Source organism: Zeus faber, assembly GCF_960531495.2.
Source record: "Zeus faber genome assembly, chromosome: 13".
In the NCBI taxonomy this organism is placed as follows: domain Eukaryota; kingdom Metazoa; phylum Chordata; class Actinopteri; order Zeiformes; family Zeidae; genus Zeus; species Zeus faber.
The window spans coordinates 31,718,001-31,735,085 of NC_137198.1; the positions used below are offsets into that span (position 1 = coordinate 31,718,001).

Here is a 17,085-nt window from a genome sequence, read left to right on the forward strand (position 1 = left end):
AATGGTGTTACAAAGACATCACTAGGAGACACCCAATTAAGAGCCCCAACCGACAATGATATCAAGGGAAAATGCCTAAGGCTAAGGTAAAGATACATAAATAATTATATCTGGGAACCAGTGGAATTAGAACTTCTGAGAAGCTTCAGTGAGTGTGCTCCATGGACCAGCTCGGCTTAATCTGTGAGAAGACATAGTAAATCTATATAATATTAAACTCTATTTATTAAAGATATATAGATATATGAAAAGTATGTGTAAAAGATCTGAAGACACCGGGCCCATCTGACATTGATTTGACCTCCCCAGATCTCAATCCAATCACGCATCTGTGGGATGTGCTGGAACAACAAGCCCGATCCATGGGGGCCGTACCTCACAACTTACACGACGTAATGGATCTGTTGCTAAGACCTTCAGAGGTCTTGTGGAGTCCATGCCTCGATGGGTGAGAGCTGTTTTGATGGCACAAGGGGGATTTACACAATATTATGCAGGTGGTTTTAATGTTTGACTGATCGTGTATATGGAAAGAAGCAGTCTGTTTGGAAGAATCAGTCAGTCCTAATTATTATAACAGCTGATATCACGGCTGATACATTGTGCAGGTTAACTTCAAAGTTAAAAAGATATCATCGTAGACTGTGAGACTAGCCAAGATTTAAAAAAAATAGCATTCTCTTTGGCAAATAGAGGTTTGCTTTAAAGGGACAAACTACTTTTCGGTGCATACATCTAACATAGGAGGTAGGCTTTTAACCCTTATCAATATCAGAAAAAAACATTTCTAATTTTGCATCATTTAGATGAATATAAAATGCTATTTAATTGGGTCATTTCAGCTGAGTATTTTCAGAAGCGGCAGGTCGTAGAAGGCAGCACCAATGCTAAATGTTTTATCCATTAAGATGCAAGGTTGAACAAAAAACACAGAAAATAAAATAATGACTAGACCAGGGTCTGTGGTGCAGGGAACCCATTGGCCACCCATTGCATCTTGCTCCAGCAATGGGTGGCGTCTGGCTGGCACTTCCCAGGGCCCACATTGCTTCTCAGCTTCTCTGTGGGTTCAGGGCTCTTCTACGGCCCGTGAGTTTTGAAGTGTTTTTGGCAGCCATCGGGGTGATCTGTGTGGCAGTCCGGCTCGGGGATGACTGGCACTATAGTGCCAGCCATCAGGTACTTCAGCATTAATTGGGGTAGACTGCCATGTGCACACACACACACACACGCACACACGCACACACCCACACACGCACACACACACACACACACACACACACACACACACACACACACACACACACACACACACACACACACACACACACACACACACACACACACACACACAGACAAAAGGGGTTCAGGTTGGACATGCCATGAATGCTTATGACGGCACCCTTAAATGAAAAAAAATCCATAGATTAACTCTGTTTTGGGTGCAATAGCACAGTGCAGGTTAAAAAAAAGAAATAATAATAAATAAATATTACAAACCACATGCTCAACATGTGTTTTCTCAAATTTGGTATTCATGTTGTGCTAGAGACGCCAACATCGTCATCGTTAAATGGTAAGGATGTGCAAAGCAAGAGATCCAACGAAAATAATCAAAAAATACAACACCATTCTTACAACAGTGATTAAAGTGATTAAACAAGGATCATCTTAGTAAAAGTGTTGAGAACCACTAGTCGAGATTAATTCATCCACCTGTACATTGTGGGGGTTGATTGCTCCATCTATTTCCATTACATTCAACTTTATCTGCTCCCTTTAACTGGAAACTGTGGTAACAGAAGAAGTATGCAACTAATTTGCCTGATTTGGAGGACAACATGAAATCCCCATTTTGTATCTGCCCTGGAGAGCCGCAAACATCAAAGTCTGAAAAAAAAATAAAGTTTGTCACAGTACTTTCCCCCCTGAATCCCCAAATTACTCGAAGCTGCATTAAACAAAATTCAAGGAAATTACAATTAATGGAAGGGCTGTGAAGAAGTGCTTGCGTGGGGAGGAAGAGAAATGATAAAGTAGCAATTTTAAGTACCACTTAAAACTTCTGAAAAACATTGCTATCTCACTGTGTTGCTGTTGTTAGCACCATAAAGGTTTGTCGGTATATTAGAGACTCGAATCACCAGCCTCTTGTTCACTTGTACCATCGAGAAAACTGAACTGCTGGCCATGGGGGCTTATAACAGGGACAGAATAGCCAGTTAGCTCTGATGAAGCGTCAAAAAGAAGCAGTTAGAAAAGCATAGGCAGTGGTACACTGGGGAGATTATTCTCATTACCTAGACTCCTATGATTTAATGTGATTAGAAAAAAGATCCCTTATTAATGATAATCCATCTTTTTTAATAAAACAGCAGCATAGTTGGAGGCAAATGATAAACTTGGATCTAAATAAATATTCTTATGCAACGACTATCGGGCTCACCGGCAGTTTTCTCTTCCCTCCAAGCTTCCAGACTCATGGATGGAATCTGATTACAGGACAGGAATTCATCAGGGTATTTCCCAAGATGAAAGGCATCCAGTGGAACTTCAGTCACTCCACTGTTGTCACAGATTATGCGTGATATGGATGACATTAAGAGTTCTGCTCTCTGGCTTTCAGTGAATGTACCTTGGGCCTCCCACCAAAACCTGTAGAATTTAGAGAAAACACTTTGTTTATCTCACAAAAACAGGACAACTTCTCTTGAGAAGTTGGACTTTTTAAGAATATATGTATATGTACGTATATATAGACACACTATTAATATATACAATATATAATATGTACAATATGTAATTATATTGTTTTCATATGCCAAATAATGAGCAAACAATTATGCACCTATCTCCATCTTGAAGCGCTCTCATCTGCTTTCCAATCAGGCAAGAAAATAGCGGACCATTTCTTGAGCCTGGCAGCAGGTCCTCAATGAGCCCTCCGAGCCAGACATCAATATTGTCTGGGTGTTTGTAGATTTTGAGTACCCTGTCGACAACCCCACTGTCTTTTACCACTGCTTGGAAATCCTTTTTTGTCTTTAAAGGCTTGAGTCCACAAAAAGCCCTCCAGTCATTGTAACCTGAAAGACAAATTTCAGGTCTCAATGACAGACCAACAATGAATGAAGAAGTGACCACAAATCTCAGTTCTCTCAACAATAAGCGTATTTATCAGAATGGAGCCTCCGATTATTATGTTGATTCTAAAACGTTCAGCTTTATCCCCCAGCCATGGTAGATTGCGTAAAAACTAGCCAGCTTCTAACCAGGAAGACCATGGTCCCGTCCCCTCTGGAGGTTCAAAGCAGCCAAGTCCATCTTCTGAGGTATACCGAGCACGACAAGCTTCTCTGTAATGTCTGACATCAGCTTGTCTGTGCTCACAGCTGTTGCTGCCGTCCCCATTAAGCCTCTGAGTATCGGTTCAATCCCACCTGTAAGGAACAATAAGGCATCCTTATACTAACAGGAAAACACTGTTTGTGGTTAATATACAAATATTTCATTAAAATAAGATAAGATAAGAAAACCTTTATTAGTCCCACAACAACATTTATGTTAAATTGAACAATCCCATTCATCGTGAAATAAGATACGATGAATGGGAAGTTTTGTGCTCACAGAATGAAATGGAATTTACATTGAAATGTTCCATTGTAGTTTCTAAATATATCCTACAAGGGGGTAGACATCAGGCTTACAGACGTTGGTCCAGCAACGCCTGGTTTGACCAGGGCTTTGGTGGAGGCGTCACAGGTGGAGGTTCGTTGGGTGCATGGGGATGTTCAAAAATATCCGATGGTCCGGCTCAAAATTCATTACAAGGGAAAAAAGCATAGGGTACAGGCTGCGGTTAGTTCCCACCTGAGAGAGGCTGGGGGAGTGAATTCATGGTCGGTAAGGAAATGTTAGTGTTGTGTGCCGTGCGGTAACGTGTAGGGGTCGTCGACAGGCGCGACGGGTACAGGGGCGGTGGGATCACAAGTGGGATCTCGCTCGTTCCCCTTAACCTTCCCTATAGAGGATTTTCCGCTAGAGCAATCACAAGACAACACCCTAGGCAAGGCCTTTGAGGGGGTAGTTGAAATCGATGGCGTAGAGCAGACACCCTGCTCACTCACCCGTATTTTTTTGGGACAGGCTATATCAAGTGAGATAGAGGGAATTCTGGACATGGGTGTAATAGAGGAGTCTATGAGTGACTGGTCTAGTCCCATCGAGCTGGTGGGTAAGCCCGATGGGTCGGTCTGGTTCTGCGTAGACTACCGAAGGACGAACGCAATGTCAAAGTTTGCCGCCAACCCGATGCCCCGGACCGGTGAACTTCTGGACTGGTTAGGTATGGCTTGTTTTTTCATGACACCGGATTTAACCAAGCGCTACTGGCAGATTCCCTTGTCTCGGGAGTTCAAGGAAAAATCTGCGTTCTCCACTCTGTTCGGGTTGTACCACTTTCTTACACTTCGTTCAGGTTGTTCGGTGCCCCAGCCACCTTTCAGAGACTCATGGACTGCATCCTGTGTCGCTACGTACCATACGACCCGGCCTACCTAGACAACGTAATCATTCACGGCGACACCTGGGGGGGCATATTCAGCATGTGGACCCAGTGCTTGAGTCCGGAGGGAGTTACAATATTGAGGTATCACTTGGGTGAAGGCCTGGTCCGACCCCAGCTTGATAAAACCGCTGCGGTCACGAACATGCCGAGACCCATGACAAAGAAGGAGGTCAAGTAGTTCTTGGGGCTGGCCAGCTACTATAGAAGGTTTGTACTTTTAGGAGGTAACCAGCCCCTTGACTAACTTAACTCAAAAGGGTGCTTCAGATTCGGTCCAGTGGTGAGAGAAATGCCAGCGGGGATTTGCAAGGGTAAAGTTAGCTCTTGATGGGAAGCCAGTGCTGTTTAACCCTAATTTCTCTCTCCCTATCTGTCTGCAGACCAACGCGTTGGACAGGGGGCTGAGCGCGGTCTTGTCCCAGGAGGTGGAGGGGACCGAGCAGCCAGTGCTGTGCCTCAGCCGCAAACTCTCAGAGCGGGAGTCGAGGTACAGTAAAGAAAGTCTCCGTCTCCCACCCTAAAAAGTGGGACTGAGACTCCCACATCTCGAAACACAGGCATCCCGCATCCTGCGAACATTGCCCTATATATTAGACACTGTAATTATAATATTGTGTTGTTACTCTAGGGTGCATGCATTTATGTTTGGTACTGAGACTGTAGTCTGCTATTCAACATAATTGTTTGGGAGTCACAGAATTATTCCACGTATCCAACTTTTACAATCATCGTCCAAAGCAATGTTGTCATAATGTTTGTCTCTCACACAAGTGTTTAAGTCTATGTGCCCAGGTCAAAGCAACCCTACCCAGCCCACTCTAGGAACTTGTGTACAACCCCTGACCAGGTGATTTGGTGATTATACATGATTCCCGGGGAGAAGCAGTTTTTTTGCACCACCACATATCTGGAACAAACTCCTAGAAAACTACAGGTCTTCTGCAACTCTCACCTCTTTTAAATCGAGGCTGAAGACTTTTATGTTTGCCGTTGACTTTTACTAAACTAAAATATTTTCATTTCTTGCAATGCAATGTATAATTAATACAACAAAGACAATTATTACTATTATATTATTATAGAACGCAGAATCGCGATGGTTTTGCTGCCCCTTGCGGCCACCTGCGCAAACGCATCGTGTTGGTTACGTAAATTTTTGTTAGGCCCATGGCCTCCCAGCACCACTAGAGGCCGCTCTTGAACCATCCACAGCTCCTTCCTGAGGCCAATTTCACACACCTTTCCAATTACCTTCATCACTCACACAGTATTTATTCTCCAGCTCCCCAGTCACTCATTGCCAGACCGTCAACTAGCATACCCAAGTTGTACTGTTACTGGCCTGGTTCCTAGTTTCTAGTTCCTAGCTCCTTGCTCCTAGCTCCTAGTCCTAGCGCTTGTTCCAATTTCCTAGTTCATGTCTCCTTGTTTCTTCTTCCCCTAACCTGCTTGTCTCCTCTTGTTGACCAAGTCTGTCCGTCCCTCTCCATCCGGATCCTGGACCCCTCCTTCCCGGTCATCATCATCCTTGCCCTGCCCTGCTCCATCCCTACCTGCCCGAGTCCCCCCGGCCATCTCCTAATAAAAATCCTTCGGCTGCCTCCTGTCTCTCTGTGTCGTGCGTTTGGGTCCCTCCTAGCTCCGGTCGCAACAGTGCGGTCTGGCCAACAAACATGGACCAAGCCGACACAGAGGGGCTCCGCAGCGTACTCCAGAACCAAGGAGTGTTGCTTGGTCAACATGACCAAGACCTCCGGGACATCGCGGACCACCTCCGGACCATCTCGGCAGCCGTCAGCAGCCTGCAGATTACGCCGGCTCCTCCGGCTCCCGTGGCCCCCCCTGCTCCTCCGGCCCGCCCTCCTCCCTCCACCATGGCCCCGAGTGCCCCCCTCGTCCCCCGTGATCCCCACGTTCCGGCTCCAGCACCCTATGATGGCGATTTTGGCATCTGCCGTGCCTTCCTAGTGCAGTGCATGGTGGTTTTCCAGCAGCCATCGTCGTATGCCTCTGATGGCGCCTGCAAGAATTTCTCATCTCCTGCCTGAGAGGGGCGGCTCTCGGCTGGGGTTCCGTGGTTTGGGATCAGGGGGGCCCCGAGAGTCTCTCCTATGATCTGTTCACCTGCGAAATGAGGAGAGTCTTCGATCACCAAGTTCGCAGGAAAGAGGCCGCCAGAAGACTCCTCTCCCTTGACAGGGTCCCCGTAGCATCGTCAAGTTCTGGACACTAACCACAGAAAGCGACTGGAACGACAGAGCACTGCAGGATGAGTTTGAGCACACACTGAACAACGAGTTGCGGGCGGGACGAGCCGACGGACCTGGACCATCTGGTAGATACCGCGATCCACCTGGACAACTGGCTACAGGAGCCAGCGTGAGGGGGGGGGCGAGACTACAGCCAGTGCCTCCGCGCCCTGGTCTCCAGGGCCCACTACTCTTGGGCGCCCCCGAAGTCCCCCGACTCACGTCGATGCCGAGCCTATGCAACTCAGTCTCTCCCGGATCTCCCCTGAGGCGCGAGCCCATCTGTATTGCGGCTGTCCGGGACATGTTCCGGCCGCTCCAGCTCCAACCCTCTCTCCTGTCCTTTGCTCCCGGCTACCCTCTCGTGGGGGGGTATAACACTCTCTTCCTCCACTCTCATAGATTCTGGGGCAGATGAGAGTTTTCTTGACCTGGGACTAGCACACCAGCTAGGGCTGACACCCGTCCTTCTCCCCACACCGCTCAAGGTCAAGGGGCTGACCGGGTCACTTCTGGCCTGGATTACCCACCAGACGGCCTCCCTCGAGCTGCTACTCTCCGGCAACCACCGTGAGTCTTTGGGGTTTTTCCTCATCCATTCCCCCCAGAACCCTCTGGTTCTGGGGTACCCCTGGCTCCAGACCCACAACCCCCAGATAGACTGGCGCTCGGGTAGTGTGAGTGCCTGGAGCACGCACTGCCATGCCCACTGACTCCGCTCGGCCTCTACCCCGCCGCCAGACGTGCCGCAGGTGGTCCCCGAGAGCCCAGACCTGTCCTCTGTTCCATTGCAATATCTGGACCTGGCCCCTGTTTTCAGCAAGCAGGGCACGCTGTCCCTACCACCTCATCGCCCCTACGACTGCGCAATCAACCTCCTGCCAGGCGACCCCCTCCCCTGCAGTCACCTGTCTAACCTCTCCCGGCCCGAACAGGAGTCCATGGAGACCTACATCAGCGACTCTCTCGCCGCCGGGATCATTCGCCCCTCGTCATCTCCACAGGGTGCGGGGTTCTTCTTTGTCGCCAAGAAGGACAAGACCCTCCGTCCCTGCATTGACTTCAGGGGACTCAATGACATCACAGTCAAGAACAAGTATCCCTTGCCTCTGATGGACTCAGTCTTCGTTCCCATCCGGGGTGCCACCCACTTCACCAAACTTGACCTCCGCAATGCCTACCACCTGGTCCGCATCCGTGACAGTGACGAATGGAAGACTGCCTTCAACACCCCGCTCGAACACTTAGAATATCTGGTAAGGCCTTTCGGTCTGTCTAATGCCCCAGCGGTCTTCGGGGCCCTGACTAACGATGTTCTCTCCTGCAGGCTCACCCCACCGGAACGCAACTATGACGTGGGCAACCGGGAACTCCTGGCCGTCAAACTAGCCCTGAAGGAGTGGCACCACTGGCTTGAGGGAGCAAACCACCCCTTCGTCGTCTGGACAGATCATAAGAACCTGGTCTATATCCAGACAGCGAAGCGGCTCAACTCCCGGCAGGCCAGGTGGGCGTTGTTCTTCGGCCGGTTTAACTTCTCTCTATTCTACCGCCCAGGCACCAAGAACACCAAGCCTGACGCCCTGTCCCGTGTGTTCACGACACCAGCCCAACCCAGGTACCGGACCCCCTAACTGCCTGTTCGTCCCTGACACCACACGCTCCCAGGTTCTGCAGTGGGCCGATGCCTCCTACCTCAGCTGCCATCCCGGGATCACCCACACCCTGGCCGTTGTTCGACAGCGCTTCTGGTGGCCAACTCTGCTCCCTGACACCCAGTCCTTCGTCTCCGCCTGTCCCACCTGCGCCCGGTCCAAGACCTCCACCCGACCCCCCTCCGGCCTCCTCCGCCCCCTACCCATCCCGACTTGCCCTTGGTCCCACCTCAGCCTGGACTTTGTCACCAGTCTCCCACCATCCCGGGGCAACACTACCATCCTCACGGTGGTGGACCGCTTTTCTAAAGCGGCTCACTTCCTCGCCAAACAACAATCGGCAAGGGAGACCGCAGGTTGGTGACTCTCCACCAAGGACTTGTCCCTCAAGGTGGACTCCCAAAAACTCGGTATGTTGGTCCCTTCCCCCTTGTATCCATCATCAACCCCTGTGCCGTACGTCTCCGCCTCCCTCCCTCCCTCCGTGTCCACTCAACCTTTCATGTGTCCCTGCTTAAGCCGCTGGTCTCCAGCCCCCTCTCCCTCCCGCCAAGGCCCCACAACCCCCCTGCACCATCGACGATCACCCGGCCTACAAATTGCGCCGCCTGCTGGATGTGCGGCGCCGGGGGAGGTGCCTTCAGTACCTCATGGACTGGGAGGAGTACAGTCCAGAGGAATGCTCCTGGGTCCCCCGGAAACAGATCCTGGATGCCTCCTTCATCCGGGATTTCAACCGCACTCGCCAGATATCAGCCAAGGGGCATCTGTAGAGGGAGGGGGTACAGTTGGGCCCATGGCCTCCCAGCACCACTAGAGGCCGCTCTTGACCCATTTGCAGCTCCTCCCTTAGGCCAATTTCACACACCTGGGATCAATTTCCTTCATCACCCACACAGTATTTATTCTCCAGCTCCCCAGTCACTCAGTGCTAGACCATCAATTAGCTCACCCATGTTATACTGCTACTGGCCTAGTTCCTAGTTCCTAGTTTCTACCTCCTCGCTCCTAGCTCCTAGTTCCTAGTCCTCGCGCTTGTTCCAAGTTCCTAGTTTATGTCTCCTTGTTTCGTCTTCCCCTAACCTGCTTGTCTCCACTCGTCGACCAAGTCTGTCCGTCCCTCTCCATCCAGCACAGTTAACCTGCTTGTCTCCTCTCATCGACCAAGTCTGTCCGTCCCTCTCCATCCAGCCCGGTTCCCCGTCTCTCCGGCCAGAACCTGGACCCCTTCCTTCCCGGTCATCATCATCCCTGCCCTGCCCTGCTCCATCCCCACCTGCCCGGGTCCCCCTGGCCATCTCCACCATGTGGTCTAATAAACATCCTTCATCTGCCTCCCATCTCTCTGTGTCGTGCGCTTGGGTCCCTCCTATTTGCGGTCGTAACACATTTTAGTATTTTTAGTATTTTTAGAGCTAATTGTGCGTAATCACCAGGTGTCATGACATTTCACTGCATATATGTATGACCGTATGGATATGTATGTGAAAAATAACCTCTTGAATCTTGAAAAAGCTGGAACTCTGCCAGATTCCTTGGGCAGTTCCATGTCCTCGTCACCACTGATCTCCAAGAAAGATTCAAAACAGTTTGATTCTTGGATCCCAGGCTCCCCTTGTGATGATGATGAGGACGTTGAGATGAGAAGATGTGTGTCTAATTACGTTTGTCTGTACTTATAGGATGCATTAGTCATTATGATAACACAATTAATTTTTGTTGTTGTCATTATTAAGTGATAACCATTGCTTAATCTGCATTGTGTAGTTGTGTAATCTATGCGTGTTTATCTTTCCATAATCTGATTCATGATTATTTGTTAGTTAGAATTGTATAATTAGATTAGGTTTTAGATTAGATTAAACTAATCCCCAGGTATGGCAGCAGTGGGCTGCCATACCTGGGGAGCAGTTAGGAGGTGTCTTGCTTCATAGCTTTATCTTGTGTCTTTGGCCAATTTGGGACGGTATGTTTCGATATAGAATGCTGACACCTCTGCAGGTTTAATTGTATTGTATTCAATTCATGTAATTTTCTGATCCCTTTGCTTTGTGCCAGTGAACTCATGTTACTGATGTGGTGGCATCTGGGTCTTGAAGGAGGATATTGTTTGTAGTATAGCCACGTAGGATAGCCATACAGCAAGATTATGGTGCAATATTTTTGACACTACCTGATCTTGTCATAGTGAAAGACCAAAAACCACCATTCACACCACGAGATTTTGTCTAGTGCAACCATTTTTTGGCTGGGAATGCCTTAAACCAGCCCAAACTGTCGAGCTTGTGGAGGCCTTTAGGCAGAACACCCAGTTGTTTTGCTCCTAATTAGGCTCTATGATGGTACCTTCATGCTAATCCTGACATGTTTTAAAGGAAACAGGCGCCTTGACCCTTCTTACTTAGTGGAAACAACCTGTTATAAGAACAGGGCTGGTTCATGTTCTAAGCACTCTGTTGTGCAAGTACTCTGTGAAAATGTGCAAGGTGTGTCTCATTTTTTATCCGATAGTTACATTTCTGATAACCGTACTAACCTTCTTTTAGTATTCTCCATGGGCTAAAGAACGTTTTGTGGAGTTGAAGTGAAGGCTCATGTGTCTGGAAGCTCTCGTTGAGTCTTTTCAGTTCTGTGGAGATGGTGGCATGGCCAAACCGGAATGCAGCTGTGGCAAATATGTTGGAGGCTGAAGGGTCCACAGATGGATCGTAGCCCACGTAGGGTCCAATGTAGCTTTTAAATGATTCCAGCCCAATGATTTTGGGAACATAATCTCTCATTGTTATGATCTGGTTTGTTAAAAAAAAAAGAAAGGCAAAAAGACATTTAGGTAATTGTACAAAAACAATGAAAATTACCATTACTTTTATTACCTGCAGTGCACTAAAACAGTTGATAATTGTTCATAAATTACGAGTTTTGCAAAAATAAATCCTGAGTGTAACAAGAAGTCCTTGCTGTAGAATAGATAAGTGAAATTTTAAATAATTTAACAATTATGGCTCAAACGTCTTCTCCCTGGAAAGGGAGAGGTTATAAAAGATGGGTACCAATATATGGTCATAATGCATAAGGCTTGGAAACTATCATTATCGACAGTGTCGCACCTGATGAAGAGCACCAACAATCTTGCGGGTCTCTTGGTACACAATCTCTCCACTCCAGTGACTGTTGAGTGCTCTCAAGGCTTCTGCAATGCGATTGTGTTCCCGAAGCCACAGGGTGTGCACAGTGGTCAGGCCAGCCGCCTCATTGGCACGGCTGTCACCGGCAGCGAAACACTCCACTCTCTCCCCTCCAGGATTCCTGGGGTCCTGGAGACAGGCCGATGGAGGGACAGGCACAAACGGCAGGTAAGATCTGCCCTCTAGGTCTTTGAATCTTTCATTGATGGCAAGTCTGCCACTGCCACATGTAAAGACACGGAGGACACTCTGCAATTGCTGAGTGTGACCGTAAACAGTGGAGGCGTCAATAAATGATGTAACCCCATTAATTTGTTGCCGTTGGAATAACTGGTCAATATCCGATCCAAAAGAGGTTATGCAGGCTGGTGATGAACGGATAAAAGGCAAACAGCTTTGGACGCTTGATGTCGTGTTACATGACTGTAAAAAAAGAAAATAATTGTAAATGTTATTTATTTTTTTAAGAGAGGACAGTAGTAGTAGTGGGCAAATGGACTGGCTTAAAGTATCTTACTCACGATTTACCTGAATAGGAAAGCAGGGGTGGACATTTTGGCATGTCTTCAAACAGTTGGTGCCTCCTATAATACTTTTGCTTTGAGGAGTAAAGGAAATGTCGTGGGCGAGGTACTGTCCCCATTCCACTATCAATTGAGAATAGACCGCATCCAATCTTTTAGAAGAGGCATGCATTATTTTCATGCTGACTTCCTTCACCTGTCAACATGAGTGGGACTTTAGTTCATATTTTGTGAAGATATCTTTGGATACCTTTACTATTTACCATGAGAAGAATTCAAAGCAGTCAAAGAAGAAGAAGTCAGTCAAAGCAGTTCTGCCAAATTATATAAGGCTCATGTTCACTGAAGCTGCATTTTTATTAAGGCAGGGAATGATATAAGAATTAGAGCCTTATCTTTAATGACTAAATTAAACATTCAGTTATTATTGATTCTGACCAGTAGCAATATTATTTGTTAGTTCATTTGACAGGGACAGTGCACATTAATAAACAATGCTGAAAATGCACCAGAGTTAGCCAAGAGGCATTTGTTATCTGTAGTTCCTGGACAGATGTTACATTTACCCAGAAAACAGAAAATCTAGAACACACAAATCAAGGTGCTGAATGAGTGTATATATATATATATATATATATATATATATATATATATATATATATAATTTTCTCCCCCGTCAAATTTTCCAATTAAGATGAATGTGTCTCCTGTTAAATACTGCAATTAAGCATTGGTGTTCTTAGACTTCCCTCCTCACAAATCCCGACACAGATGTCCCTCTGCAATCTTTTCTTGCACTTTATTGATTACCGGGGGAAGTTGAACTCCGTTATGGAGCTGTCCAGGGTTCCAGCCTTTCGGTTGACTGTTTCCATCTTCATATTGTGCTGAAAGCCATCTGACAAAGGGTGAATTAGCTGCTCCCCACAAATGATTCTGCCTGAAAAGTAACAAGTACATAGAGTTGAATTGTCAATCAATTCTGAGATATTTCTGGCTTCAGGACCTGTCTGCACAGAGTTAACACATTCTGGGTTTACTTTCTAAAAAAAGGGCCACATACGACAAAACATATCTGCGGTGTGTGTTTGAGCAGCCACACCTGACGCTCGCTGGTTGGGCTAACGAACGTCAGGTTTAAAAAACCCCATCCACACACACTCGGGATAGGAGCTCTGTCATGACATGTTCCATCTGCGCCTGGCTAATTCCATCTAGCCTCCTCTCTGCAATAAACTGATGTCTACACACACACATTGTCATCTGTGTCTCTGTGCCGGAGGGCCCTGAAAACTTCATTTGGGTGGTGTGTGGTGGACGGAACTGCTTCAATAGCTTTTAAGAAACATTGTAGCAATTTTCCTGGTAAATATTTTAATGGAATGTGTGGTCTTTAACTCATCACCCTATGGTGACCTCTAGGCACATCTGGTAAAGTCACAAATCAAGATTATTGAAAAGCTGTCCTTGAAGACTTTGAATTCCTGAACTCCTCAACTACAAGGACAATGGGTTGTGTTGCATTCCTGAGCACTTTGCACTGGGCGATTGTTTGATTATGTCCACAAAATGTGTACACAACTTAGTCCATCGAGAGTTTAAAAATTCAGTATTTTAGTTGCCTGAAGATTCTTTTACATTGCCTTCTTTAACATTCCACACAGCGGTAAAAACTGAAACCACACCTATTTCCGTTTGTTGAAATGACAATCCATAACTTTTCTATGTTGGGCAGGTTACACAGGTTAGGGAAGGAAGGAGGAAGGAGGATATGGTACAACCGAAAGGGCTGAAGAACAAAACATGGAGGCGTCATCTCTGGGGAGACCTGAGACAGGACAGCAGTAAGAAGAAGGAGCTAGTTCCTGTGAAAAACGGCGCACCAGAATCAGCACCCAGTAAAAGTGCTGATAAGCCCAAGAAGAAAGAGATCAGCGAGATAATGTCAAAGACCGGGGCTCAGACAAGGGAAGAAAGGGAGATGAAGAAGAAAGCAACCGCTGGGACCAGCAGAGGAGAACGAGATCAGCTACCACCAAAGTTGACACGAGAACCAGATGCAGTGAAGAAAGACACACCAGGATGGATGGAAGGATAAGAGAACATTTCTCTGGCGGAATCTCCAGTCCAAGTAAACGAGGCGGAGGAGGGAAGTAGTGAAGGCCTTTCAGGCCTTTGTGAAGAACTGTGGGAGGAAATGGCCATAGTTCTGGATTGGGAGCTACCGGATCAGCTGATGGACTTTCTCATAATTGGGGAGGTAGAAGAAGAGGATGAATGAGATTAATCTATAAAAAAAAGATGTCTTAAAATAATATGCATAATAGCGCAACGAAAATAATAATACACCACAGCATTTTCTTTCCCGTCTAGCCAGTAACATATAAACTTATATATATATATTTTAGCTTGCTGTACCCTGCTTCCTTTATATAACTTTATGTAACCATCACAACATCAGAAGACCTTTTATTTCTTCCGAACACTTTGTTATCTACTTTTCTTTCTTTTTATTTATTTTTTCAAACACTCATCTCCCCCTTAAGTAGACTAGGGCACATTCTTGCCCCTAAAGGCATCCACTTTATGTGGAGTAGTCTTTCAAATGGTTTGGAGGACGTTTGTCCCTCCTTGATCTGCGCAATCCGTTGGCTGATGTACCCCCTGGTGCAGTATCCTCCTGGGTCACCACCAGCACAGCACTGTCCTCTCTTTGGTGAGAACTTGCACCCTCCAGTGCTCCAGCAGCTGGTGGACTGGGTTCTGTTATGTCGTCCTCTGTAGTACTGGACAGTGGTGTAGGAAGCTCCCCTTCCTGCTTGCTGAACAGCTGATCCACAAGTCGCCTGACCACTTTTCCATCCCCCAGCAAAACAGTATAGGAAACTGGTCCTGTTAACTCCTGCACTGGTCCAGGTATCCATTTAGGTCCATATCCAAAGTTCTTAGTGTAGACAGATCTAGACAGTCACCTTCCTCAAAGTTGTGATGTTTGGCATGCCTGTCATGGTAGTTTTTCTGACTTGTTTGTTTTGGCTCGACTTTTTGTTTTAAATCTGGGTGCATCAAGTCAAGTGTACACCTCAGCTTCCTTTCCATCATCATCCGAGCTGGTGACAATCCAGTAGTCGACTGTGGAGTGATGCGATAGCTATCCACCACTGTCTCTATTGTCCCAGCTGTGCTCTTCTTCATCAGCTCCTTGAATGTTTGCACTGCCCTCTCTGCTAGACCATTAGATGAGGGGTGGTATGGTGCTGATGTGACATGTGTGATACCGTTCCTGGACATAAACTCTTTCATGTGTTCGCTGACAAAACACTGAGCATTGTCTGACACGATCATTTCTGGAATGCCATGTGTGCTGAAACTGTTCCTCAAACAATTTACAGTCACTGCAGAGGTGGATGAAGTCACTGGATAAACATCCAACCACTTGGAATGAGCATCCACAATTACTAAGAACATTCTACCCATGGAGGGACCTGCATAGTCTATGTGGAGTCTTTTCCTGGGCTTTTCAGGCCACTCCCATGGATGTAGTGGTACACTCGAAGGTGCTTTCCTATGTTCTTGACATGTAGCGCATGATTTTACTTTAGTCTCTATATCAGCATCCATGTGAGGCCACCACATGTAACTTCTTGCCAAACCCTTCATACAGCTCATTCCTGGGTGTGACTGGTGTAATTCTTCCAGCATATGAGCTTGTCCTCTTTCTGGTATGACTACCCAGGCTCCCCACAACACACAGCATCTTGTACACTCAACTCGCATTGTTTCTGCCGATAAGGATTAAAGTCAGTGTCATGGTTATCTGGCCAACCTCTCAGGATATACTCTCGTACCCTGGAGAGTATTGTATCTGTTGTTGTCCATTGTCGTAGCTTGGTTGATGTCATCGGCGGACCATGGTCCTGATCCATCATCAGCACTTGCTCCTCGGGTACTGACTCCGGTAGTGGGAGGCGGCTAAGAGCATCTGCGTTGCCATTGTCTTCACCTGTAAGCAATGCTGTACTCGTACGCTCTCAACAGCCCAGCACATCTCATGATTCTCTGTGACGCCATCTGTGGTACCACTTTCATCTTGTGAAGTAGACTTATCAAAGGCTTGTGATCAGTGCAAATCACAAACTTTCTCCCATAAAGATACTTATGGAAGCACGTTTCACCGCAGACAATGGCTAGACCCTCTTTATCTAACTGGGAATAGTTATTTTCTGCAGCGTTGAGCGTTCTTGACATAAACCCGATGGGTTTCTCCTATCCATCTGGCATGCGGTGTGCTAAGACAGCTCCAACTCCATACGGCGAAGCATCGCACGCCAGTATTAGTTCTTTGTTTTCATCATAGTGAACTAACACACTGCTTGACTGTAACAACTCCTTGGACTTAGCGAAAGCTTTCTCCTGCTCTGGCCCCCAAGTCCATGGCTCCTCTTTTCTCAAAAGCTTGTGTAGCGGTGCCAGGAAGGTCGATAGGTTTGGAAGGAACTTGTTGTAGAAGTTTAACAGTCCCAAGTAAGCTTTAAGCTCAGTCACTGACGTAGGTGCTGGTGCTTCCTGCACTGCTTTCACCTTTGCTGGCACTGTATGAAGTCCCTTGGCGTCCACTCGATGTCCTAGAAATGTCACTTCCTTCTCCATGAATTTGCATTTGCTTCGTTTTAGGCACAAGCCTGCATCTTCTAGTCGCTGTAACACTAAATCTAGTGTGTGGATGTGGTCCTCATCATCCTTTCCTGTGAGAAGTATATCATCTAGATACTGTACACAGCCACATTCTTAAGTCCCTGTAGCACACCCTCCATTGTGCGCTGGAAAATAGCTGGACTAGTGCTCACCCCGAAAGGTAACCTTGTGTATGTGAATAGCCCCTTGTGTGTATTCACTGTTATGTAT

General features: G+C 47.0%; 1 protein-coding gene across 1 annotated transcript; it reads right to left on the bottom strand.

Annotated features, from left to right (window-relative positions):
* Positions 1–2,442: 2,442 nt before the first annotated feature.
* LOC307238944 (thyroid peroxidase-like) lies at positions 2,443–16,251 on the bottom strand (the record flags this gene model as incomplete). Its single annotated transcript, XM_080012100.1, has 12 exons — positions 2,443–2,492; positions 2,636–2,655; positions 2,849–3,086; positions 3,339–3,440; positions 3,871–4,021; positions 4,950–5,084; positions 6,528–6,691; positions 11,008–11,260; positions 11,579–12,021; positions 12,250–12,376; positions 12,991–13,120; positions 16,184–16,251. The coding sequence occupies 12 exons, from the start codon at positions 16,249–16,251 to the stop codon at positions 2,443–2,445; spliced, it is 1,881 nt and encodes a 626-aa protein (XP_079868226.1).
* Between the last annotated feature and the right edge of the window lie 834 nt (positions 16,252–17,085).